This window comes from Suricata suricatta, chromosome 8 (assembly GCF_006229205.1).
Source record: "Suricata suricatta isolate VVHF042 chromosome 8, meerkat_22Aug2017_6uvM2_HiC, whole genome shotgun sequence".
Lineage (NCBI taxonomy): Eukaryota > Metazoa > Chordata > Mammalia > Carnivora > Herpestidae > Suricata > Suricata suricatta.
In genome coordinates this window covers 113357011-113383174 of record NC_043707.1, presented here as the reverse complement: position 1 = coordinate 113383174, position 26164 = coordinate 113357011, and the positions used below count along the sequence as shown (strand labels likewise).

The following is a 26164-nucleotide window of genomic DNA, read 5'->3' as shown; positions in this document are numbered from 1 at the left end:
TTAACCCCACGCTGGCAGCCACCGCGGCCCTCAGCCCCCTGCACGGACGCGCCGGAGACATCCGCCCGGGCCCGCTTCCGGGAGGAAGTGACGCGCCCAGTCAGCTTCCGGCCGGGGAAGCTCAGCCCCACCTCCGCGCCGGGCAACTTAAAGGGACCGCGACCCCCAGGAGGATTGAAGGAGACCGGTGGGGACGGGGCGGGGCACAGCTTTGCGGAGCCCTGGCGCAGCGCTGGGGAGGGGGGCGGCCGAAAGGGGGGCGGTGGTCGGGCCGCGCAGGCGGAGATGGAATGGGGCCCGGGCTCAGACTGGTCACGGGGGTGAGAGGGGGCCCGTCGGGGCGGGGGGAAGGGGCTCGGACCCCCGCGCGAGCGCCGGCCCTGACCGTGTGTCTGTCGCTCTCTCCCGGGCAGGGAGGCTGCCGGCGTGGACCGTGGGAAGGCGGGGCTGGGGCTCGGCGGGAGGCCACCCCCGCAGCCGCCCCGGGATGAGCGCGCCCAGCAGCTGCTGGACGCTGTGGAGCAGCGGCAGCGGCAGCTCCTGGACACCATCGCCGCCTGCGAGGAGATGCTGCGGCAGCTGGGCCGCCGGCGCCCGGAGCCGGCTGGTGGCGGGGTCAGTGCCCACTCCGGGCTGGGCCTGGGAGGTGGGGACTGCCCCGTGGCTGTACTTGCTAAGCCCTAGCTTCTCCTGGAGGGAGGAAGAGTGTCCCCGCCGCTTTACCCCCAGCCTCCTTTCATTTGGGCGAGAGGCTTTGAAAAAAGTTAAGTGCTAGCCGAATGCCAAGTGGCCATATCCTTGCGGGGCCTAATCCAAGGCCTTTCCTCCCAGTCTCACTTTTCCTTTCTGTTCCGACCAGAACGTCTCAGCCAAACCCGGAGCGCCTCCCCAGCCAGCTGTCTCCGCCCGAGGTGGCTTTCCAAAGGATGCTGGCGATGGAGCTGCGGAGCCCTGACCATCCCTGAGGGGCGCCCTGACTTCTCTCCCTCCCGGGGCTGGTGGCTGGACTCTGAACAACTCCCTTCAATAACGGGGCCAGTCTTCACCGGCAGTGGCTGGTACTTGGCTCTCAGCCTAGGGTGGCAGCTCTGCTAGCAGCTGGGTTTCACTCCCACTTCATCCTAGCTGAAGGGAGTGCTGAGCTTTGAAACGTAGCCAGCAACTACCCAGTCTGATTACCCGGATTTGGGCAGACCAGCAGTGCTCTCCAGAGTGGTCTGGCCTGCTTTGGGGGAACCAGGTGGTGTTACATGTCCATTTCATGCTTTGGGGGCTCCTAGCCCCAGAAAACACTTCTAGCAGAGCCTTGATTAAAAGGAAACCTGCAGACTCTCCTGGTGACCGACCTTTCCTTTCTGCCCCCTAAGACTCAGCTGGGGAGGGGGGGAGTGATTGAAGATTGTCAACCATGGGTAGCGTTCGGAAGAAAGGCCACAGATACTACCAGATTTAAATAAGCATTTAATTAGGATTTCATTAGTATTTAATATTGCTTTTTCAATTCCAAAAAGTTAAATTTTCACGTCTTAGCAGATATTTTAAAGTACAATATTAAGTTTATACAAAATGAGCAATTAAGCAAACACCATTATTTCACATTCTTCAAAAATACAAATTCATATTTACTCTTTTTTTTTTTTTGGGTTTGGAGGTTTCTTCCTTTGGAAGTACTGAACCTGTAACGTTTTCATATCGCTCAGTGAAGTCCGTTGTTCCCATGTTTCACCCTTAAATAAATGATAGGCTTTTACATAATCCAAATAAAGCCATTTGAGATTTTAAAAACTGTCACCAAGACCTCCAGCCAATGACTGGTGTGTGTCAAAAAAGAAGGCTCTCTGAGGGTCTTGCCTTTCCTGGCCAGAAGATGGGAGCCCGAGATTCAGCAAAAACCTATTTCCAGCCACCTTCCCCAAAAGGAACTAGGAGGAGTTCACGGGGAAGGGGAACGGCCACCTTGAACTCCAACCCCTCACCCCCACATTCTCCAACACACCCACAAAGGATGTAGACTGTTGAATCCAACAGCGCCCTGGGGAGGCATAAGGACATGGCAGAAGGGGAAGAGAGGCCTCTGACTTGGCACCACTATGAGGATAACAAGGATATTGCAAAAAACACCCCTGGGTTTTGGTGAAAAAAGGTTTTATGAAAAATTTTCCCATAAGAAAAAGAGTAGAAACTGCATTGAGCTGAGAAAGTGACACTACATTATCACCCAATTTTTGGCCCAGCAGGCACACCACCAAAAGGGCGGTGTGTGGTTTTAAACTTCACTTCCAGTAAAAAAGCTTGTACTATGTACACACTGACATAAGATCCAGTTTAATTTGCATTTTTCAGTGCAGACTGAGAAGAACCTCTGGAACAGGAGTAACAGTGAGAAATGCCCCAACATTGATCATCAGCTTCCCCAAAGGGCACGAGAGGAAACAAGGACCCTCTCCCTGTCCCCCCAAAATATGCAAGAGGAAACAGGCTAAACCGAATACCAATTACCAACCAGAAATATGCAAAATTCAGCTCTTGCGCCTCCGCCCTGCCACCGGATATTAGGGAATGGACAATTTCCCATCTATGTCACAGCAGAACTATTTGCATATTGATCTGTGGAAATCCTTCTGCTTTGGCTGAAGTGTATTTCAAAACTTCTCTATTCTACAGTAGCCTGAGAATTGAAGATAAAATGAAGGGGAGGGGAACAGGAGGGGAATATGGGGGGAAAGGAAGAGAAGTCGATAAAGCAGATTATTAACCGCTTTGTTTACTGGATTTAATGAAGGCTGGAGACCTTTTTTCTTAAAGAGCCAACACGGGCGGGCGGTGAGGGGAGCAGTAGGGAAATGGCTCATGTTGCCCACTCCCCCACTACCACCACCACCTCCCCCAACATATTTCTGATTGGAAAATGTAAACGCTAGCAATACTGTTGCAATTCCACAAATCCATGGTTTCAGGGACTCTGGAGAAGTCTCTAAGATTGAAGACAACAAAATATGATTACAGATATAAAAGTCTAGAAGGAGCCAAATGTCTACCAAGGAACAACCTGTTCCTTTCAGGCATCACTTTGTAATGGTGAAGGCGGGGCAAGATGGCAAGGGACCGAGAAGGGATGAAAACGGGGCCTCAAGTCAGCAGAGGAAAACCGGACCCGCAGCAGTTCCTCAGAGAGCCTGAGGGGGCGCCCTCGGGCACACAGGGAAGGCTTGCATAGATCGAGCAGCTGCTGAGAGTGCATAATAGTGTTTCCCTATAGACCGCCTCCCAGTACAGGGCTGATCCAGCGGAAAAACGCGGCCAGGCCAGGGCCACATGGGACAACGACCGTCAAGCTACACATATTGCACCAAGGTAAGTGCTTTTCTTTTCACACCTCAATTTAACTTTTTATTCTGAGCAAAAAATAAAACTTTGTGGAAAGTATATATACGTATATATATACATGAAAGAAATTGCAGCAATTGGGTTAAAGATAAAATAACCTAAAGTGCTTTTTTATTTTATTATTTCTTTAATATACCAATATGAGGTTCTGCAAACTCATCCCTCTGGACACATTCAGCATTACACAAAGTCTCTCAGGAAAACCCACCCACCCTCCATTATCCCCATCAGTCCACTGCCTTGACCCTGAAGGTTAAACTCCAATCTACTGACTTTCCCAGAGGCGGAGGAGAGAAGTCCCTGGCTTCTACCCGGAGAGGTCTTCACACCTTAAGGCCTCTCCTAGGCTTTGTACCATGATCTTCTTCTAAGGGGAAGGGGTGGAATTGAATAAATGACACCAACTCCTGTCACCAAACAGGCAATGCCCCACGAAGCTGCCAGGCCCTGCCAAGAGAGGCAGGGCCATCCTCCCTCAGTGTCCCACCCACCTGCCGGGGAAGGGCCCAGATCACTAAGGCAGTTTGGGGGTGCCAGCCGGTTTCCTACCCCCTCCTAAGTCCTTGAGCTCCAGTCCTTGGTGCTGACTACACCCTGCAAAGGGCGGTGGAACTGGGGATGCTAGTGGGAGCTGGAAGAATCCATCTATGTGGTGACAATAGCTAAGCTTACCATGGCAAGAAAAAAGGCTTGGTTTCACCTGCCTGAAGTCTGCAGCCCTTCCCTAACCTCGCCACGGGTTCGTGCCTGGGTTTGGAAAATAGTCTCCGTGAAGGCTTCTCTAGCTCCACTTTCACCAGCAGCCTGCTCTTCCCCGAGGTCCCTGGCACAAGAGGCCAGGCTTGCAGGAGGTGACGGGGTTCGGGGGAAGAGCGCTGGCACAGGAAAGGAAGACAGCCTGGCCTGTGGGCAAACCTGCTCTTCACAACCACTCACTAGCATTTTAAGCACATTCCTGATTTTTCAAAAGCAACTTGGCTCTGACAGTCCCCCTTGTCTTTTCGAGTTACCCCCAAAAGGCAGGTACTTCAACTAGAAAAACCTGTCAGCCTAAATACTGTTTTTAAGATGCTGTTTCATCACCCCCAATCTTTGGAAAGCAGAAAAGCCACTGACCTAGGTAGGCCCAACAGAAGCACAGCCCTGATTAACTAGAAAGAAGCAATAACAAAACCACGGACACTTCTAATGGCCTTTCTGGGTTCCTGTTTCCCACCTCAGCTCCTGGGAACCGCATCCTGGGTGTCCCTCGGATGGGTATGTGGGGAGGTCATTCACGCCCTCCGATATGAGCTCCCTCTCGGACCCCGTCGTGTCGTTCTGCGAGAAGCTGTAGAGAAAACAGCGAGGCTCCCGCCTCAAAGCTTCCTATGGGTGTGAGACCCAGAGACAGCCGAGATCAAGCCACACTCAGCAACTGGTGTTCCAGGAAGATTAACCCACGGTGGTAAACAGAAGCTACCTCCCCTTCCCAACTTCTGCTGAGGTCAGTGGCCACCAGAACCCACCAGCCTTCTGGGGAGGCGAGTGCAGAAGGTCAAAAAGAAAGGGATTCTCCTGCCTAGACTCCTAGAATGAGAAGCCACCAGCTGCCTGCGGGTAAAGCCCTTTTCTCTGAGGGACAGTATCAACACTGACCACTTCTGCCCTCTTGTCCAACTCTGGCCCTGAAATTCTGTCAAAGGCAAGGCCTCTGGCTCCCAGATAAATGATCAGCTCTGGGTACTGTCTTGGCTGGCCCTGAGCAATAAATAGCTCAGAGAACAGAAGAGTGACACATGCAGGTCTCTTTACATCAGGTAATGGTTAAGGAAGGCAAAATTACGGCTGCTCTCTGCCTGACACTGTCGGCTCAGAAGAGCAGCCCTGCTTGTGGACCCCGATTCCTTGCTCTAGGCAGGGAATGGGCTCTTGGAGACCAAGGCCTAGTCCAGACCCTGGGCCAGGCCTCATTTCTGAACTCGGTGAGCTTGGTGAGCACTCATGACTATATTAATGTAGCCAGTTGAGAGGAACTTTCCATTTTAGTGTGAATTGGGTTTTAGGTTTTATTTTAAGAGGCAATGACTTGGAGCCAAAGTCAGACAGATGGATATAATTCTATACACAAATCCAAAAAAAAATTTTTTTTCCCCTATAACACAACTTAATGAAACATTCCAAATGAGATAACTTATTGCAACATTTCAGGCTTTTTGGTGGAAGGGATATTTCTTTTGTTTTGTTTTGTTTTACCCTGAGTAGAAGATCATCGTTTTGTGGTTTTTGTTTGCTTTTGTGTATTTGTTTAGAAATCATGTGACTAAGCAGAGCAAGTCACATCCTTCTTTGCACTGTACTAGACTGTATGCAAAATCCAGAGGGTGAGAGGTGGAGATGGGAGGGGCACCGGAAGCCTGGCTAGAACCTGGAACCGGGACACCTGGCCTGCCAAACACGTGCCGCCTCGACATACACCGACAGTGACTTCCTTCTCCTGATAAGCAAAATGCGGCTCTTCTGCTCTGAGGAAGAAAATGCCATTTAAAAAAGGCAGACCACCAACCAGCAGCTGGCCATAAGCCACACGTCCATTCAAGGACAAAACGGGGATGTTTCCCCCAAGACAAGTTCGCTGTGATCTACAGGACCTGGCAACCAACCGAGAGAGAGAAAGAACCAGGAAGGCAGAGACTGTGACACTGTTGCTAGAGCCAGCTCAGCAAAAGGCAGGGACTGACAGCGGTCAGCAGCTCGCCTGGGGCGGCTGCAGACCCGGATCACGGACCATAGCCTCAGGCCAGGCTTTCACTACCCATTGTGCTATAGCTGACTGCAGGATGCCACCTGCCAGTCACCCTGAGCTCCACGGACACCAAGATCAAACGACACGACCACCTCGCAGCCGGATCCCTGGCCAGCTCGCAGCTGTCTGCCCTGCCTTTGCCACTCCCCACTCTGAAGGAGCGAGGGTCTGGCCTTCCTTGCAAGCTTCGGCCTCAGATTCAAAAGACACACAGGGAGAAGTGACACCCAACACACTGAACTCCACTGCCCAAACCACAAGGACCCCAGTGCAAGTGAGGGCAGCCTCAGACCGATGGAAGCCACACCCTTTCATTTCGAATGTTTATGCATACGAGTAACCTTAATTTCCAAGTTCACATGATAATAAGCAAAAGTGACATACAGTGCAGCCAAACAGTTCATTTATAACTTAGCTTTTTTTTTTTTGTTTTGTTTTGTTTTTGTGGGGGTTTTTTTCTTGTTTTTTGTTTTTTTTTTTTGTTTTGTTTTTTGTTTTTTTTCCAAAGATCAGTTCCTTAAAATGGACGCTCCTGGGATATGACTAAAGAAAATACGTCTGAAAGGTGAGGATTTCAAACAGTAGCTTTCTTCATTCTTCGGACTGCTGATCCCCCACGATGGCAGGCACCGCACCTTCTGCTTCCCGCTCGCCCTCTTTCCCGAGAGGTGAGCACGCGGCCCTTTCACTTGGAGAAGCTGGTCAGGCCCATCTCCTCCTCCCCCTGCAGTAGTGCTTCAATGGGAATCAGATTGGACGGGGTGTCCAGGCTCTGGAGGGACAAAAACTCTGACATATCCATGGCACTTAACGTTTCTGTCTGAGGGTCCGAAGGAGTCTCTGCTTGTCTGCCTTGCTCACAGGAAGAGGGTAGAGCAGAGGACGATGACAAAGGGCCAGGGGCTGAGGGGAAAGTCTGTGATGGTACCTTCAGGCTGGGCCCGTCAGGAGGCTGGGGGCTCGGCTCTGCCGGGGCTGGGGAGGAACAGCCCTTCCTCCTGCCCGCCGCCCGCTCCTTGGCAGAGTCCCGGCACGCGCACTGACACTGACACGCCTCCTCTTGTTTGATGATGATCACAGGAACACTGAGGCCAATCTGCTGTACAGAGCTCCCTGCGAGAGAGGCGAGAGAGACTGCTCCTCAAGTAGCCACAGAGCAGGGGCGTGATGGGCGGGGACACAGAGTAGGTGAGCACGGAGTGCCACAGAGGCAGGAGTGGCAGGAAGGGAGGAGGCTGTGCTCCAGGCTTTGTCCTGCCTGAGGCTCCCCATGCCCTCCAAGGCAAAGTCCCTTTTCCTCAGCCACACACACCATCTAGGTGACCCTGTATTTCCAGTCTTATTTCTGGCCATTCCCCTCTAGACCCTCCATGCCAGCCACAGCGGATGCCTCCCTTTTGCTGACATATTTTTCAAACCTCTGGATCTGTGGGGTCTTCCTGCTGCCAAAACTCCCCAGATAGGGCTGTTTTTCCAGAGAACTTACTCCTGTTATAGAAGACCCAGTGCATCCCCTCCTGTTCTGAGGCTGCCAGGCTGTGATTCCAGCGGGCGTCTGCCCAGGGCTGGCCCGAGGGCGGCTGGCACACGTGCGTCCTGTCTGTGTGCACAGAGCTGCGGCCTCCCTACGCACCTCCGTCCACACCATGTGGGACCTGGGGCTTGAGGCCTGCCTGCCCGAGACGGGGCTCCGGCAGGGCCCCTTGCTTACATCCTCAGGCTCCGACACACAGTCGGTGGGGGGAGCCCCTGCACACGACCAGCCTGGCGTGCACACACACGCTCCTGCTCTTTGGGGCGTGTATGTGTGCAATGCATGCACACACTCTACAGATTGATAGGCTGTGTGTGTCTCAAAGAAGCTGGAGACTGCGGGGCAGGCAAGCAGAGTGGGGATCAGGAGGCTTGAGAACTAGTGCTTTGGCTCTGCCACAAACTCCCTTATGACTCTGGAGGGGTCATTTAGTCTTTCGGGGCCCCTGTTTCTTAATCTGTAAAACAGATGGAAAACAAGGAACTTTTCGCTCTGTGGGAGGCTCTGACCCAGATGCTACTTCTTCATTACTGTAATTAGAAAAGTCCAGCGACTTAACGGCTGCCCTCTTTGGAATTAAGTGTGAGTCAGACTTTCTTCTGGTTACATTTAAAAGCTATATCTGAGAGGAAAGAACCGTGACCCCTTAAGGAACATTAAATGTGGTATTAAATGTGGTATTTATGCCGTAAGCCCGCTAACTTCCAATAGCTGAGAGAATGGGAAATACTCTAATATTAAACAAACAATACACTCTGACAAATTTGAGGTTTTAAAAACTGGGGCAAAGCAACAATGAACTGTGCCTCAAGGGGCCCAGAGAGTTGACTTTCCTTTAAGGTTAACACACAAGTACATACCTGTGCTACTGGCTACTGGTACTGCGGTGGTAAAAAACACCTTCTCGACTTTAGATGCTTGCTGCTGGGGAAAAAAAAAAATCACATTTATGGCCACTCAAGTATGGCAGATCTCCAAGGACCCAAAGCCTGCCCGATTATACTGATCATCCAAGAGGACAGAAAACCCTCAGTGTTCAAGGATTTTTTGCACTGAGTGATGTTTTGTTTGCGCTCTGACATAAGGTCAGTGCACTCTTTGACATTTAGTGCTGACAATGCAGCCAGCTTTGTCCCCTACTATTTGGCTGTCTCCCAGCTGCCCAATCCAGTAGGTTCTGTCTGCCCAAAAAGCCCAAGGTTGCTTTGCTCAAGTTGTGGCCTTCTCACAGGGATCCCCAGGGCTAGCTTCCCCATAAGCCCTCTGCTCCCACCACACCCCCGAACTTCTGTGAGGCTGGAAAGTTCTTTGGTGTCCTCAAGGGTCAAGCTGCATGCTACAGACTGGCTAAGGCTTCCTCTCACAGGCAGAACAGTCCCTGCAAAGGCCCCCCGCAGCGTGCTGGAAGCCCTGGACGCAAGTCCAGGCTCTGTCCCTTCTCAGTTGTTGAGGTCAGGCAAGTGGCCTCATGTCTCAGAGTCTCAGTTTCCTCATCTGTAAAAATGGGGATGATAACCAAAGGAGCCCCGCCCCCAGGACCCCTGCACGAATGAAACGGGACGATACACGCAGAGCCTGCGGCATGCGGCGAGCCTTCCGCAAACCTGGGTTATTTACGTTATTACGAGGACGACTCTAAGGTCGTGCCCAAGATGCACCCTCCACGTCAGTTACACTTCCTGTTACACTGGCTACGGGATTTCTGCTTTCTTCAAGTCTTATCTTAAAAAGGCTTTGTCTTTTATCCCTTTAAGGGGAAAAAAAGTGGGGGGAGGAGGGCCTCTAGGCTGAGTCTAGGAGGAATGTGAAAGCTTCCGGCTGAGCTACAAGAGCTGACACTATAAAACAGCAATGGAGAAATGAGACCCCCATTTAATGAACAGTGCGGGAAGGGAAGGACGCTTGCTCCATGCAGCTCCCCAGGGCGAAGCCAGAAACAAATGATGAAAACAACATGGAGCAGGTTGGGTCATCACACCAGAAAGGTGTGACTCTGGCTATATGAACAGGGGACTCGGTTGCCTCCAGAGGTGGCTGGCACCTAATTTATGGAATCTGAACTTTCTCACCGTTTAGCCTGAAACTACCTTTCCAGTTTGTTTGGCAGTGTCATACATCCACCCAGACATTCTCCTACTTAGCATGTCTTTTTCTCCATCTCTAGCCTCTTCACACCTCATGGCTCACTTGTCCCGTATGTCTACCCGACAGGCCCCGACCCTGCGCTCCGCCGCTGGCAGCACGATGTAACAATCCGGAGCATGGGCTCTGGGACTGATCTGTCCGTGCTCAAATCCCGGCTTTGCCTCTTATGAATGGTGTAACCTTGAGCTAGTCCCTTAACTTCCCTGCTCTCCATCGGTAAAATCATACCTAACCTCCTAGGGTGGTTGTGATTAAATGAGTAGCGCATGAAAAAGTGCTTAGCACAGTGTGTGACATTTAGACATGTAACATTTAGGGACAGTAAAAATATCAATGGTGGGGTGCCTGGGTGACTCAGTTAAGTGGCCAACTTCGGCTCAGGTCATGATCTCACAGTTTGTGGGTTCAAGCCCCATGTCAGGCTCTGTGCTGACAGCTCAGAGCCTGGAGTCTGCTTCACATTCTGTCTCCCTCTCTCTCTGACCCTCCCTTGCTCATACTCTGTCTCTCTCTCTCTCTAAAAAATAAATAAAAATTAAAAAAAAAAACCATCAACGGTTGCTGGGGCACCTGGGTGGCTCAGTCGGTTAAGTGTCCAACTTCGGCTCAGGTCATGATCTCACCGTTTATGAGTTCAAGCCTCACATTGGGCTCTGTGCTGACAGCTCAGAGCCTGGAGCCTGCTTCAGATTCTGTGTGTCCCTCTCTCTCTGCCCCTCCCCTGCTTGTGCTCTGTCTCTCAAAAAATGAATAAATGTCAAAAAAATTTTTTAAAAAAGCATCAGTGGTTGCTAGGGAGACTGGGAGAGGGAGAAGGGACGAATAAGTGAAGCACAGAGATTTTTAGGTGCTGAATCTTCTCTGATATTGTAATGGGAGACACATGACACCATGCATTTGTCAAAATCCACAGAATGTTGCACACAAACTGTGAGCCCTAATATGAACTATGGACTTTAATTCATAATAATATATCGATAGGACTCATCACTTGTAACAAATGTACCAGACTAATGCAAGACATTACTCTTAGGGCAAACTGGGAGGGAGAGGGGGTGGTGGCCAGGGAGCGTATGGAAATTCTGTCCCACCTGTTCAATAAAATCTTTAAAAAAAAAGTAATCTACAAATAATGTACATAAGGTAATGACTGGCACGTTAGGTCCTTAATTTCAAGAAGTGTTCAGTTAGCACAGCAAGCCCTTCCACAGAGTAAGAGTTCCATAAATCACAGCTGCTGTTACCATGCTCATTGTGAGTCGTGCTTTACCTACTGGTAATGTTACATTCCGCTGGGGCATTTTAGTGTCATTAAGTAGAATGTAAGTTTTTATGAAAAAGTGATCATGGTTTCCGCTTTTCCGTCCCCCCAAGAGTATCATGAGTGCTATCTGGTAAATACCAGGCGCTGAATGACCAAGTCATTTCTTTCATTATTGAGACCAAATGCTCTTGCAGAAACTGGCTCTTGAGCAGGCCCTGGGTGCACGGGCTCTCCCTGACTTGGCCGCTGCTGTGTTTTCTACCAAATGGGGTCCCATCATTCCCTCACAGCAGTCTGACTGCCTTGGAGAGGAACTCGCTTTCCTAAGTCGTTCTTGGGCCTCTGCAGCTGCTGACTGCTCTCCTGTCCTAGAGGGCGGCCTCACGCTACAGATGGGGTATTTGTGTGGGAGCCAGGGGCTGCCCAGCAGCGCGCGAAGGCTGTTTCTCTGCTCCGCTCCGGGAGGTGTCCATCACAGCACTCCCCGGCTGACACCCCTCGATTATGGGGAAATGCCAAGAGGCCAAATTACACATTTCAGGGCAGCTACGATGATCATTTTCCTTCTGAAGTAAAAGCCTCTGAACAGGTCACCCACATAAATACACTTCACCCCCGAGGATCCTTTTAGACAGAATACTTACAATTTGTTCTTGGGTTTGCGGTGAACTGGTGGCACCATTTAATATCCATTGTAAGTTCTGTTCTCCCATGACTAGGCTGGACTGCAGGATGGCCGTGCTGGGAGTCGGGGTGATGGTTATAGTGGGATTATTAGTCAGGACAGAGTTGGCGCCCAGAGGCAGAGTCTGGACCACGGCTGGCAGGGGCTCAGTAGTACTTTGTGGTTGGGGCGGTGCTGCCACGGCTGATGCCGCCGCCGAAGCCCCAGCAACAACAGAAAGTCCTGAAACGATGGGCTGTGGGGCCTGGGGGTGCGGAAGAAACTCTGGATGATTAGCAGCAAACTGTGTGCTGTGGGGAGCAGGCACTTCTGGAGGTTGTAAGAGAGCAGAGGGGTTGCCAAATGCAGCTTGCTGGGAACCAGTTCCTAGGGAGGGAGCAGGCGGAGGAGCAGACGGTGCTGAGGCTGGTAGTAGAGGCTGGGGTGGCTCGGAGATGCCAGGCTGCAGTACAAGCGGAAGAGATAAAGATGCTGAATTTCCTGTGGATGGCGGAACATCACTGACTGACTCTGCATCACCATTAAAACTTTCAATCAAGGCAGCTGGCAAGAAAAAGAAATAGAAACATATATACATATCCCAAGCCTTACATGAGCCACAAAAACACAGTCATTATGGCGAGACCAAAGACAGCAGAAGTCCGTCAGAGCCAATACCTTCATTCCTAGGAGGCTGGCTTTCTGCGTCTCATTGAATGACCTGACCCCTCTGCTCAAAGTACAGGGCTTCATGATCAGTCACTTTCTAAATGTGAAGAGCTGGTATAGGTTTTATCATTTTAAAAAAGTGTATCCTAAGGCTTTTCTGGAAGGTTCTAGACATCCTTTTTTTGACATAACCAGTGAACACACTTTCTGACTATTGTGAAGCTTCAGGGACAGATTTTCATTCAAACACAGGACGATCTATGCCTCTGATGCTGTTTGTGGATCCTGCCCACTCCCAAGCCCAGTATCGCATTAGAAAAAGAAAGAGCTCCTGGCTCCCCTCATTTCTGAAAGCCAACAAGAGCTTTTAGAGAAGGAGACCCCTTTTTTGGAAGGTCTAGGGAAAGTAGGCCCTCAAGTAGACTCTTGCTGTGGCAAGGTGAAGAAAAGATGGATCGAACAAGAGGCCCACACTTCTCTGACCCCTTGCCAAATGCACACTTTGTTCAAAGGAACTGAACCACTACTTCGCCGTGCCTGCATCGGTGCATCAATGGGTGGGGACTCCCTTGCCCAGTGCTCAGAGCTACGCAGGGCGAGTGTCTGTGTAACAAACCTGTCTGCGGAGGATCCTCCTGGATTGCCGGATCATCTGAATTCTGGAACATTGATTCAAAGATGATTGCTGGTGAGATTGTGCTGAGGTCCTGGCCCTGTGGCTGACGGACAGAGACAAAGATGTGAGAGCTGTCGTCCTGAGGCAGTTCTTCACCATGAGAACATACAGCAGCAGAACTGGAATGATCTTTTTTGATATGCTTCTTGTTTCTAACTTCTCCTTTTCAAGGTGACAAAGATTTCCCTAAACCTCAGACACTAAAGATTTGGGTTCTCAAATACCCCAAATCAGGAGCCAGTGGGGCACCTAGGTGTTTCAGTCGATTGAGCATGTGAAACTGGATATAGGCTCAGGTCATGATCCCTTGGTCATAGGATCGAGCCCTGTGTCGGGCTCCACACTGAACATGGAGCCTTACTTAGGATTCATTCTCTCCCTGTCTCGCCACCCCTCCCCCCACTCCTTACCCCTCTCCCTAGCTCATATTTTCTCTCTCAAATTAAAAAAAAAACAAAACAGGGGTGCCTGGGTGGCTCAATCGGCTTAGTGTCCGACTGCGGCTCAGGTCATGATAAATGGCTCATGAGTTCAGGACCCACGTTGGGCTCTGTGCTGACAGCTCAGAGCCTGGAGCCTGCTTTGCATTCTGTCACCCTCTTTCTCTGCCCCTCCCCTGCTCGCATGCTGTCTCTCTCTCTGAAAAATAAACATTAATAAAACTTTTAAAATTAAATTAAAAGACAAATGAAAACCAAAAAACAGGAGTCAGCAAACTGACTTATAGGCTGAATCCCTGGTTTTGTAAATAAAGTTTTACTGGAACAGATGCATGCTTGTTTGTTTATTGTCTGTGCTACTTTCCTGCTCTAATGGCAGAGCTGAGCTATGTCAGAGACTCTATGGTCTGTAAAGCCAAAAATATTTACAATCTGGCCCTTTCAAACAAACAAACAAACAAACAAACAAAGGTCTCCAGGCTGAAAATGGGATTATATACTATACATTATCTTCAATCTGCTTTTCTCATGTGCTAATAACATACTGTGACTATCCTTTAAGATCATTACATAACATCTATGACATTCTAATATGTACACATGGTAATGAATCAGACAGTAGAAACTTTTCATGAGAGGCAACAGTGATCACCTTATACGCACAACTGTTTGTCATCGCAAGTTTCTTTGTAATTAAAATTTAAGAAAATGTGAGGGGCATTTCAGAAAAGATAAAATGGGGAGGGGAGACACACAATGCCCTGACGGTCTGACTCCTGATAGGCACCAAATAAAAATGGCCACCTCCCCGGCTTCTCTTTGGTTAAGGAGTCTGGGGGGGCGCGCACAGTTCTTTCACCTCCAATCTGCCTCTGCCCACAGTTTTGTACGGCAACCGCCTCCAGGAGTGTGGGCAGGTGACAGAAGTGAAGCCAGGGCAGCGGAGATGGCAGGCTCTGGAGCAACGCTGCCCTATGATATGCAGACTGGGGATTTCCAGAGCTCAAAAATGGTCTGACGTGGATTTTTATGTGAAATCCACTGATTCATAGTTAAAAGCAAGTAACTGAAAACGAAGCACTGTACAGACCAAACAAAACCCATGTTCAGGCCTTATTCTGAGTCAGTGCCAACTTGTGTTTAAAGGTCATTTTGCAACAACTCTGCTCCTGGGAGGGGGAAGGATCACTCTGGGCCGGGCACGTGCGGTGAGAGGAGCTGTCCAGCAATCCAGAGGTCCTCGGAGACGAAACTGCCCATCTGAGCCAAGAGGGGCCAACTATTCTAGCATGATTCCGTCAACCGTAATAGGAGGACTTCTGATTGCCTGCATGACAGACGCTGACGGCAGAAACCCACACAAAGCCTCTGCTTTCAGTTCAGAGAGAGTTATAAGAATCGCAGGCCAGTTGGAAAACAGCATAGAGGTTCCTCTAAAAGTTAAAAATAGAACTACCCTATGACCCAGCAATTGCACTACTAGGTGTTTACCCAAAGGATACAAAAATACAGAGATGAAGGGGTATATGCACCCTGATGTATATTTATAGCAGCACTATCAACAATAGCCGAACTATGAGAAGAGCCCAAATGTCCATCAACTGATGAACAGACAAAGAAGATGTGGTATAGGGGCGCCTGGGTGGCTCAGTTGGTTGAGTGTCTGACTCTTGATTTTGGCTTAAGGTCATGGTCCCAGGGTTGTGGGATCAAGCCCTGTGCTAGGTTCCATGCTGAGCATGGCGCCTGCTTGGGATCTTCTCTTTCTCACTCTCTGTCCCTCTCCCCCACTCATGCTTGCTCTCATTTTCTCTAAAAAAGAAAAAAAAATGTGGTGTGTGTTTGTATATATGTATATACACACATACATATATGTATACATATACATACACATACATATACCCCCAATGGAATATTATCCAGCCATCAAAAAGAACGAAATCTTGCCATTTGCAACAACGTGGATGGAGCTACAGTGTATTATGCTAAGCAAAATAAGTCAGATAAAGACACAAATACCATATGATTTAAGAAACAAAACAGATGAACAAATGGGAAGGGGGGAAAAAGAGAGAGAGGGAAGCAAACCATAAGACATTCTTAAAGACAGAGAACAAATTGAGGGTTGATGGAGGGAGGTGGGCAGGGGAGGGGCTAAATGGGTGATGAACATTAATAAAGAGGACACTTGTTGGGATGAGCACTGGGTGTTACATGTAAGTGACGAATCACTAAATTCCACTCCTGAAACCAATACTACACTACATGTTAACTAACTAGAATTTAAATAAAAACCTGGAAACAACAAGAATTATGGGCCAAGACAACGGCCTTCACACTCTATTATCACGATGCCATGACGCAAAGTAAGAAATACATTTCACATACATGCACATGCATCCTTCACGTTACATAGCTGTCCATACATATAACTGAAACAGAAGTCTAAGAAACAAGGTTTATCCCTACCACGTGCAATGTCTTCTGATACTGTCTATTGTGTTGATGCCCTTAAAATGCTGATCCTAACCCCCTATTTTATAACCCAATAAAGAGGTGCAGCTCAGTTTGAAAAGCGGTGGGCTGACAACTCCTGTAAGTGCTGCAACTTCGTGATGGTGGTTGTTTGGTTTTACATGTTTTCAAATTATCAGCAGTAACACTGTTAAAAAGATTAGCCTGTGTGACTCCAAAAGGTCAGGCACAAGAACGTTCACAGCAGCAGCACTGTGATGGCTCCAAACTCGAAAACTGTCCAAATACCCAAGGGAAGTAGAAAAAACCATCTGTGGTACACTCAGTGTAACACTGTTCACCGGCGAGAACCAGTGATCTGCTACCATGTAACAACATGGACACGTTTCTTCAACATAATGTTGCCAGAAGGAAGCCAGCGCAAACCAGCAGGACTCTCATGATCCCAATTACACACAGCACAACCACAGGCCAAGTCCATCTCAGGCTGTTAGAAGCTGGGGCAGTGGTTATCTTTAGGGAGAGGTCATTAGCAGGCACAGAGGGTGGGGAGCTTCAGGGAACTGGGAATGTTCTGTTTCTTGATTTGCATGCTGGTTACACAGATGAGATGAATTGTGATCATTCATGAAGCTGTATGTTTATGATTGGATGTACTTTTCCGTATGTACATTATACTTCAGTAACAAGTCTTTTAAATTAAAAACAAAACAATACAGGCACGCCTGGGTGGCTCAGTTGGTTAAGCGTCCGACTTCAGCTCAGGTCATGATCTCACGGTTCATGGGTTTGAGTGCCACCTCGGGCTCTGTGCTGACAGCTAGCTCAGAGCCTGGAGCCTGCATCAGATTCTGTGTGTTCCTCTCTCTCTGCCCCTCCCCTGCTTATGATCTGTCTCTCTCTGTCTCTCAAAAATAAATAAATGTTAAAAAAAATTTAAAAACAAAACAATACAAACAAACAAAAATAAGGGAAAAAAAAGGAAAATGCTGAAAGGACTGTGACTGAGTCACTGCCAGGCTGCAGGGCACAAACCCTGGGGGCAGAGTACGTTTGAGCAGCTCCAAAAAGTAGAGGAGACCAGAACAGGCTAAGCCTCTGGGGCCTGGCACAGAGAGACAAGGACGCTGGGAGCTGTCTGGGACCAGGATGGGTCCTGAAGCTCAAGTGCCAAGAGGCCCAGAGAGTCATTTCCTAGGGGCTTCAGCCCTCCTGTACCAAAAGATCTGAGCAAAGCAGAGCTCACTTCCAGGATGCCCATACGCATGTGGCTGCCCAGAAACCCATAAAAGGATGATTTCGTCAAAACGTATCATTTGATATTAACAATTTTTTTTAAGCAAAACAAAGCAAAATTAATTCTATTCCTTCAAGAAATTGTAGCCTTAGAATGAAAGGCTAAACATGAGAATATTTCTAATTCTGGGAAAAATGGTGGGTGATGAAAGCACCATATGTAACTTGACCTCCAGGGACAGAGCCTCTCTCTCGCTGATATAAACTGTGATAGAAAAGGCTCCCCCCTTGACTTTTCTTTTTTTACAGGTACTTAATGTTCCCTCACACCAGGATATCTCACCTGATGACCCCAGGGCTCCAGAAAGCTCTTTACTCATTTGTCATGGCCCTGCTGAGGGAGTGGACTCCCAAACCATTTAAAACAATCTCTGAGAATAAAGAAAGATTATATCCAGAAATTGTAGGTTCCATAACTCAGAGGGCATCGAGGCTATCCAGTATAGAACTTTCATTTAGAGCATTAGCTCTGAAAGATGAATATGCATAAATATCCTATGAAGTACTTATTTTAATGCTTTTCTTTGTTCTTCAGATTGGTTCATTGCTATTGATCCATCTTCAACCTAACTTGACATTTCCAATCTGCTATTACGCCCAACCAGGACATTTTTTATTCCAGATACATTTCGGTTCCAGAATTTCCATTTGGTACATTTCATAAGTTTCTATTTCTCTGCTGATATTTCCTCTTTATTCAGTTATTACAAGCTATTCCTTTACATCCTCAACCGTACAAGAGTTACTTAAAAATTCTTGTATACTGGGGCGCTTGGCTGGCTCAGCTGGTAGAATATGAGGCTCCTGATCTTGGGGTCGTGAGTTTAAGCCCCACTTGGGTGTAGAGATTGCTTAAATAAACTTAAAAAAAATCCGTGACTACTAATTCTAACATCTCGCTCACTTTGGGGTTGGTCTCCACAGAGTACCTTTTTCTTTAAGTGGGGGTAATGTTTTCCTTTTTCTTCTTACATTCACTTATTTTGGATTACCCTGGACAATGCCAAGGATATTCTGTAGAGACTCTGGAATCTGTTACACCTCCTGGAAGAGTGTGTTTGTTTTCTTAAATATTCTGTTGATGTGGCTGTGGTTGAACTGCAAACTCTGTCTTCAGTTTGAGCACAGCCACATCAACAGAATATTCAAGAAAGTCGCTTGACAGCCACAACCTGTGCCCAGCCTTCGCTGGGTTGCTTAGGATCTGTCTCACACACATACAGTTCAGGTGCCAACCAGTTTATACGTAGCTCTTGGGGCTCCCACTTTGTGGCTCTTTCCTTCCCAGGCTGTCCCCCTGCACCTGCCAGGTGCTGCTGTGGGAGCTCTGAACTCTGCCCTCCGGTTTTATTCAAGCCAGCAAGACTGAATGTTTACTGAGTTTTAGCCCTCTTGTTTGGTGTCAACTGGGTTGTGGCCTGAGGCTGATAGGCTGTACACCTTGAAAACCCACCCAGTGCCTTGGCTACTTCTCCAAGGGCTCCTTCTTCCAAGCATTACCTCTGCCTGCTTGGGATGCTCTCTGGTGCCTTCAAGTAGTTGTTTCTGATCATCTGCCCAGCATATATATTTATTTTCTATGAGAGGGCTGCTGGGATAGGAGCATCTCTGACATTACCAGAAGAACCCCAGCCTCGGGGTGCTTATATAAAAATGCAGTGGCAGATACCATTCCTGAGAAACTGATGAAGTAGGCTTGGGGTGAGGCCTGAGAAACCACGCTGTCACAAGCACTGCAGATGACTCCGTGGATCATACTGTGAGACACAGCACACATTTCATGGCATTCCTGAGTCTTTCAGCTTCTGTTCAAATACCTACTATCAAACTGATCCCTTCTTAGTATGCATATACTCAACAGAAAATCTAACTTGAGCAATGTTTATTTACCACGGGAAAACAGCCAACAATGCACACAATGCAACAATCAGTGCTGGTGACACAGTAAAGCACAGATACTCCCAAAGGAGCATCAGCTCAGGCTTATGCAGTGGCTTGCAAGGGACATCCCGGAGCCATGGGAATGGCAGAGAAATGCCAAACAGAGTGAACTGAAGTGATCAGATCAAGAGACAGCGGGGTTGTCTTTCGGAAGAGGGCTTCTAGACACAGTCCCCTCCAGGACCCCAGTGCAGCGAGCTCAAAGAGAGAAAGAGACGGGACTCAGGTCAGACCGGTAGGGCTTGAAACAGTCTAGAAACTGGAATTCTGGCTCCCTCTTCCAGCAGACTAATTTTCAGCTCCTTAAGGACAGACCACACCTACTTTCTTACCACTACAAGCTCCGCACTAGGACACTGCCTGATGGAGTAGACACGCAACAAATATTTGCTAAATGAATAAAAGAAAGATATTTTCTTGGGCCAGAGGTTATCAAGTGAGTGACAAGGGTCAAAAGGCATTAGGCAACAGAGAGAATAACCCCTCCCGTGGAGGTTCTATCAGAAATGAAACCAAAGACAAAGGAGCCCCACGAGGTCAGTAATTGAACACAACTCAATCTGAAGATCCAAAGACTGGCCTCCTTCAGTGTTCCCAGCACAGGGAGTGCTCAATTCTTGCACATATTTTTCTCACACCTGTATCACAGGTACACTTACTGTAGTAGAATTTTCTCGCAGTTCAGAATCTGTGGACAGAAGGCTCAAGTCACTCAGACAAAGTGAGTGATTTGTATCCTGTGAAAGAGAAACGTTCTAATTAAGTAACAAAACAAAACAAACAATCAGGATTTATAGTAGCATAGCATGTAATAAAACACTTGATCCCAGTGTCCCTACAGTTCCAAATGTCTTGATTTGTTACCTGGAGAATTACAAACCATCTGAAAAAGAGCTATGTGAACTATTTCAACTGTTTAAATCCTGATATTCTTAGAAGAACTTATTATATTTCTTAAAGATGGTTAATAAAGAGTTCAAGAATTATCTCATGACTCAAGCTCCAGAGTTAAAAAAAAAAAAAAAAAAGCTGTGATAACACAAAATCAGTATTTGTATAATTGGCTCTATCATTTACAAAGCAATATCACATAACCTCATCTGCTATTCATATAAACCTGTGAAGTATTATTTTATATTCCCATTTTGAATAAGAGAAAATTAATGCTAAGATTGGCTGTGAACTGTCCAGAATCACATAGCTAATTAGCAGAACACAAACCCAGTGCTTCTGATGGGAAGTCCATCTTCCACTGTACCACTGCGTCCCCAGGATCTCAGGATCCTTCCTCAGAGCAGTCCTGAGGATTTACTTTTCAAATACGGCAGCCTCAGCTAACTCTGAACTCTGGATTCCTAGAATGCCAGCTGCAATTCACACACTTGAAGCAGTAACCTTGCTTACCTCAGGAATCAGATGTTCCCATTCATATTCTCTGAGCATGTGTTATGTATTAGGCACTATCGCAGGCTCAGGGATACAGTAATGAACAAAACAAGGTACCCGCCACCATAGAGCTTATATTCTAGTTGGGGGTGGAGGGAGGGGAAGGCAGAGAGTGACAAAAACTGCAGAGAGATACATAGAATACAAGATGATGCTGAGTGCTATGGAGGGTAAAGGAAATAGAGAATGCTGGGGTAGGAGCTGCCATTTTATTAAATCAGGGGAGGCCTCTTAGATAAACTGGCATGAGCAGATACTGGCACTTGAGAAGGAAAGAGTGTGGGCCATGCACATATCTGCAGAAAGTGTTCCAAGCAGAGGGTATAGCAAGCACAAAGGCCCAGAGGCAGGAATGGGCTTCCCTGTTCAAGCCACCATGAGTAGGACAGATGGCTACAGTGAGAGGAAGAGAAGTATATCAGGCCAGAGAAGCGACCAGACTGGAAATATAAGGCCCCGTGGGCCACTGTAAAGATTGTGACTTTTGCTATAAGTGATACAAGAAGCTACTGGAGGCTCATGAACAGAGGACAGACATTATTTGCCTTATGGTTTAGAAAGACTGCTCTGGGGGCACCTGGGTGGCTCAGTTGGTTAAACGTCCAGCTTCGGCTCAGGTCATGATCTCACGGTTCGTGGGACCAAGCCCCACCACGGGCTCTGTGCTGACAGCTAGCTCAGAGCCTGGAGCTGTCTTTGGATTCTGTATCTCCCCCTCTCTCTGACCCTCCCCTGCTTGCACTGTCTCTGTCTCTCAAAAATAAATTTAAAAAGTTAAAAAAAAAACTTAAAAAAAAAAAAAGACAGACTGCTCTGGGTGAAATATGTAGACGAGTCTGTGTCAGGGCAGAATGGGAGTTGAGAGAGGGGGGAAAGGTGCAAGGAAGTCCACTTAGCAGTTACTGCACTGATCCAGACAAAAGATGACAGCAGCCTAACTCCAGTTATCAGAAGTGATGAGACTCTACATATGTTTTCCTGGGAAGGCTGATAGACTTTGCTGGTAGATGTGGGGTATAAGGGGGATAGAAAGAGGTATCAAAAACTACTCCAAGATCTTTCCCCTGTAACACTTAAAAAAAAAAAATCAGAGGTGCCATTTACTAAGGTGGGGAAGACCGCAGAGGAGCAGGTTTGGACACACCAGATTTGAGGAGACGAATGAGATCTGGGATGAGATCTAGGTTGAAGAGGAAGGCTGAATATATAGATCTTCCTCAAGTAATGGTGCAGCTGTGTTCTGATAGTCGAAAATGCATTGCACACCTAACCTTCCAAGTATCACAGCTTAGTCTACCTACCTGAAATATGCTCGGAACGCTTACATTAGCCTACAGTTGGGCAAGATGATCTAACACAAGTTGATTTCATAATAAAGGGCTGACTAGCTCATGTAATTGATTGAATACTGTACCAGAAGGGACAAAACCTGGCCAGTTATATGGGTCTGGAATAGTTGTTGTTGGTTTTTTTTTTTTTTATGTCTTTATTTTGAGAAAGACAGAGAGTGAGTGGAGGAGGGGCAGCAAGAGAGGGAGACACAGAATCTGAAGCAGGCTCCAGGCTCTTAGCTGTCAGCACAGAGCCTGATGCAGGGTTCTAACCCACAGACTGTGAGATCATGACCTGAACCGAAGTCGGACGCTTAACTGACTGAGCCACCCAGCGCCTCTAGAATAGGTGTTAAGTGTATCAGTTGTTTACCCTCGTGATCACGGGGCTGATGGGAGCTTGTGGTTTGCTCCCACTGCCCAGCATGATAAGAGAGGATGATATGGCCCACAGCTAAGACCAAAAAAAGATCCAAATCAAAATTCAAAGTATGGTTTCTACTGAATGTATATTGCTTTTCTACACGTAAAGGCAAGCCATCCTAAGTGGGGATTGTCTGGACAAGTCTAGAGTTCAGGAAGAGATCTGGGCTGGAGATCTATATTTAGGACTCAAAGACAATCTAGGTGGCATTAAAAACCTGAGACGAGAGGAGTGTCCCTCCACTGGGGAGTGAGCAGCGATCCAGAGAAGATGAGACCTGAATACCGACCACCGGGATGCCCCAGTGCTTTGCGGCTGTCACCAATTAACGTGTCCTTGAATTGTCACACAAATGAGAAGATTGATCACAACCTAATGCATGCAGCTTCATAACAAAGACTCTCAGATTTTAATATTTTTATCTGGTTTTATAGATGAAGAAACTGAGGCACAAAGTTGCCACTTGCCGAAGGGTATCCATCTGGATCACCAGTGGAGCTTGGACCTGAATGCAGGCAGCTCTGCTCCAGAGGCTGCAGCCCCACGACTAACGTTATTTTGCCTCTTACAATAGAGGGGTCAAGAACCAGGCTCCGGAATCGGACCGCCTGGCCTATCATTACAATTTCATTATTTCATTTCTCCTCACCTCAAGTGTATCAGTAATGTGGGGATAATAACAGTATTGAGCTCATAGAGCTTTTGTGAGATAATCCATATAAAAAACACTTAGTTCATGGTATTTGGCACATGGTAAACACTCAGTAAATATGAGTTATTATCACTAATAAAATAAAGGGGCAGCGTCCATATGAAGGGATCCTTTGCTATTTAAAAATTGGAAAGCACAGAATCAAAGTATGCAGTCTCCCCCCAAATCAAAATTGTATTACCTACTTTAAGTAAAAACTTCATTATTCAAAAGGGGGTCAGTGTGCTTCAGTTTATCTATGAAATAATAAGATAATAATAACGCTGACTCTCTAGGTTTAAAAGATATCAACAAGTGTCCAATAGCACATGAGAAGTAAAAACAGTAAATTTCTCCCAGGACCTCCCTGCAGTAGGAGAGGGAAATATATTGGAGGGGCCTGGCAAAGAAGGGACAAACTGGCTAAAACTCTGCAGAGGCATGTTCTGTGGCTCAGCACCCACCGCTGGTGGCTTTCAAACCTTCTGGCCTATGCATGATTCAAAAGGGCAAAAACCCTAGACTCTGCCTGGTTCTCCAATGACAGATTCAAAGGTGTGAGAGGCAAAGCATTAATTTGTGTCTCCAACTTAAGTACCGATGGGCCATTTCACAGACATGAATGAGAAAAGAACACCCTGTTAGAGCATCTGGCTGACCCTCTGGAAGCCGTTCGGAGACCTCTGTTTCCTCTTGGACCAAACCCGATGGGAAGGAGGCAAAGCCGAATTAAAAGCTGAGGCCCAGGGCGCCTGGTGAAATTTCTGGCTGATACCACGCCAACACAAAGACACAGAACTTGGCCCTGATTTCTTCCCTCTCACTGACAGATACACAGAGAAGACATCTTGACCTTTTATTTCGATACACAAACAATCACTGCTATTCCGCGCTGCCTAGATCGAAACGAGAGACAAAATGCTGCGCACCTCTGATCCATTGTGATTTGGAAGTGCATTGTATGACTGTCCTTTGTTATCGTGACCTTTCATGTGACTTTTGAGACTGTATTGAGTGCTGAATGTTTTCTCACAGCCATTACTGGGGCAGAAAAAGGGTCTTTCACCTGCAAGAATGACAAGTAGGGTTAATATTACCATAAAGTCATTTCACCGGACTGAGACTTCTACTTTTCCCTAACAGAGGGACGTGAATATTCTCATGAGGGCTCAGGAAATAGTCATCACAAGTTGGACAGATTACATGTTAACCATTTCAGCCCTAAAACTTAATGTAGAGCAAAAATGGCCTTCTCCTGGCAAGTTTAAAGAGAAGATTAGTTTTTCCCCCTGGCTTCTTTTTTTTTTTTGAGAATCTCTGTGCTGGTTTCGTTTCTTAGGTTGGATTTCTGAGTCCAACCTTAGGTTTTTTTTGTTTTTGTTTTTAACCGCTGACAGAAACTCAAACATCACAGGTGAAGGCTAAGCTGATTAGGCTTGCTCCCTCCGCAAAGCTCTACAGGTCTCGACAGAAACACGGATGTTTACTGGTCTGCTGAAGATTCAAATAAAAAGTAAAAAGTAGTTAACACTCACCAGTATGCGTGCGGACGTGGGTTTTAAGGTGGTGGCTTGCTGCAAATGCTTTCCCACAGCCATCATGATCACACCTAAGTGCATTGTGGAAGCAAAGAGAAACAGCAGTCATTAGGTAAACAGGCCTTTATCGTCAACATCTCTTATAAATACAAGCTCAACCTAAAACAAACATTCAGAACACTGAGATCTGATAGAGGAAATTGGCTTCAGAGGTGGGAATGAAGACAGGTAACTGGAAAAGGTAACAAATCTGGGAACAGAGGGAACTGACGGCCCAGGATAAATATTTCTTGTCCTACAAGTCACCTGTTGAGAGCTCTGAAACTAAAAGTCTTTTGATGAATTACTTAACAGAATGCTACTGACGATCAGAGCTGATGTGAAAAATCTACTGCCAGTGGAATACTAGGAATTTCAATAGTGGGTACTACTGACGGCATGAAGCATACAATATAACACTAAAACAAACCAGTACCAACTACACCGGCTGTATAATGTATACGGTATCATGGCTGTAATGACTTATTTATAATCTTTAGTGTCAAGATCCACTTCTTCCTCCCCTACTTTCTTGATAACCAAAGCCAGAAGCAATCTTCCCCTCCTGAGAACTTCTGAGGGACTTATCTATGTGCTTCTTTTATGGCATCTGTCACTTGCATTCTTATTTTATCTTTATGTGTATCCATTTGTTATCTGTTCTCTTAGATTATAAACTCTTTGAGGGCAGGGTCCAAGTAGTTCTGTACATCTGCTGTAGTTCTTGCACATAGCAGGCATTCAATAATAACTTTTTTTAAAAGTTTATTTTGAGAGAGAGAGAGAGAGAGAGAGAGAGAGAGAGAGAGAGAGAGAGAGAGAGAGCACAAGCAGGGGAAGAGCAGAGAGGGAGGGAGGGAGAATCCCAAGCAGGCCCCGCCCCATCAGAGTGGAGTCTCATGCAGGGCTTGATCTCATGAACTGTGAGACCATGACCTGAGCCAAAACTAAGAGTCGGATGCTTAACCAACTGAGCCACCAAGGCACCCCAATAATAACTATTTATATGAATGAATGAATGAATGCATTCATGCATTTTCTTGTAAGTTAAAGTATTTAACTTCTTTAAAAAGAAAGCTTCTCTGGAGCATTTTACTTTTTAATTATAGTGCCTAAAGTTCCATCTAATATTCAAGAAAAATTAGCAGTTTTGACCATCACAAAAATACATGTAACTGAATAAAGATCAGAGTCCCCCACTACGGGGGAAAGAAGTAACCCAAGCTTCACAGAATCTGGAGAGCAACCAACCAGAAAGTAAATATTCTTGCTTTTAGGGGAGCCTAAGAGGCTGAGCATGTGACTTCTGATCTCGGGGTTATGAGCTCAAGCCCCACGTTGGGCATACAGCTTACTTACCAACAAAATAAATACTCTTGCTTTAGGGTGCCTGGGTAGGTCAGCGATTAAGCATCTGAC

General features: G+C 47.2%; 2 protein-coding genes across 5 annotated transcripts in view; one reads left to right on the top strand and one right to left on the bottom strand.

Moving 5' to 3' along the window:
- The first annotated feature begins 12 nt into the window (after positions 1 to 12).
- On the top strand, positions 13 to 1334 carry C8H1orf122 (chromosome 8 C1orf122 homolog). Of its 2 annotated transcripts, none has more exons than XM_029945997.1 (3): positions 13 to 187; positions 414 to 615; positions 860 to 1334. In XM_029945997.1, exons 2-3 carry the CDS (start codon positions 568 to 570, stop codon positions 953 to 955), a joined length of 144 nt encoding a protein of 47 aa, XP_029801857.1. In that variant the 5' UTR covers positions 13 to 187; positions 414 to 567; the 3' UTR covers positions 956 to 1334. The 2 variants fall into 2 exon arrangements, with proteins under 2 accessions (XP_029801857.1, XP_029801856.1); XM_029945996.1 differs by lacking the exon at positions 13 to 187 and adding an exon at positions 220 to 320.
- Positions 1335 to 1597: 263 nt separating this feature from the next.
- The window catches only part of MTF1 (metal regulatory transcription factor 1), a 44507-nt gene continuing 19940 nt past the window's right edge, over positions 1598 to 26164 (bottom strand). For 2 of the 3 annotated variants that reach the window (XM_029945993.1, XM_029945995.1), the window contains exons 5-11: positions 24704 to 24777; positions 24098 to 24234; positions 19936 to 20013; positions 13065 to 13167; positions 11760 to 12343; positions 8567 to 8630; positions 1598 to 7285 (exon numbers count right to left, since the gene is read on the bottom strand). In XM_029945993.1, the coding sequence (XP_029801853.1) occupies positions 6858 to 7285; positions 8567 to 8630; positions 11760 to 12343; positions 13065 to 13167; positions 19936 to 20013; positions 24098 to 24234; positions 24704 to 24777 (1468 nt within the window). In that variant the 3' untranslated portion in view covers positions 1598 to 6857. The remainder of the gene's footprint in view (positions 7286 to 8566; positions 8631 to 11759; positions 12344 to 13064; positions 13168 to 19935; positions 20014 to 24097; positions 24235 to 24703; positions 24778 to 26164) is intronic. The other variant, XM_029945994.1, reaches the window with a different exon arrangement.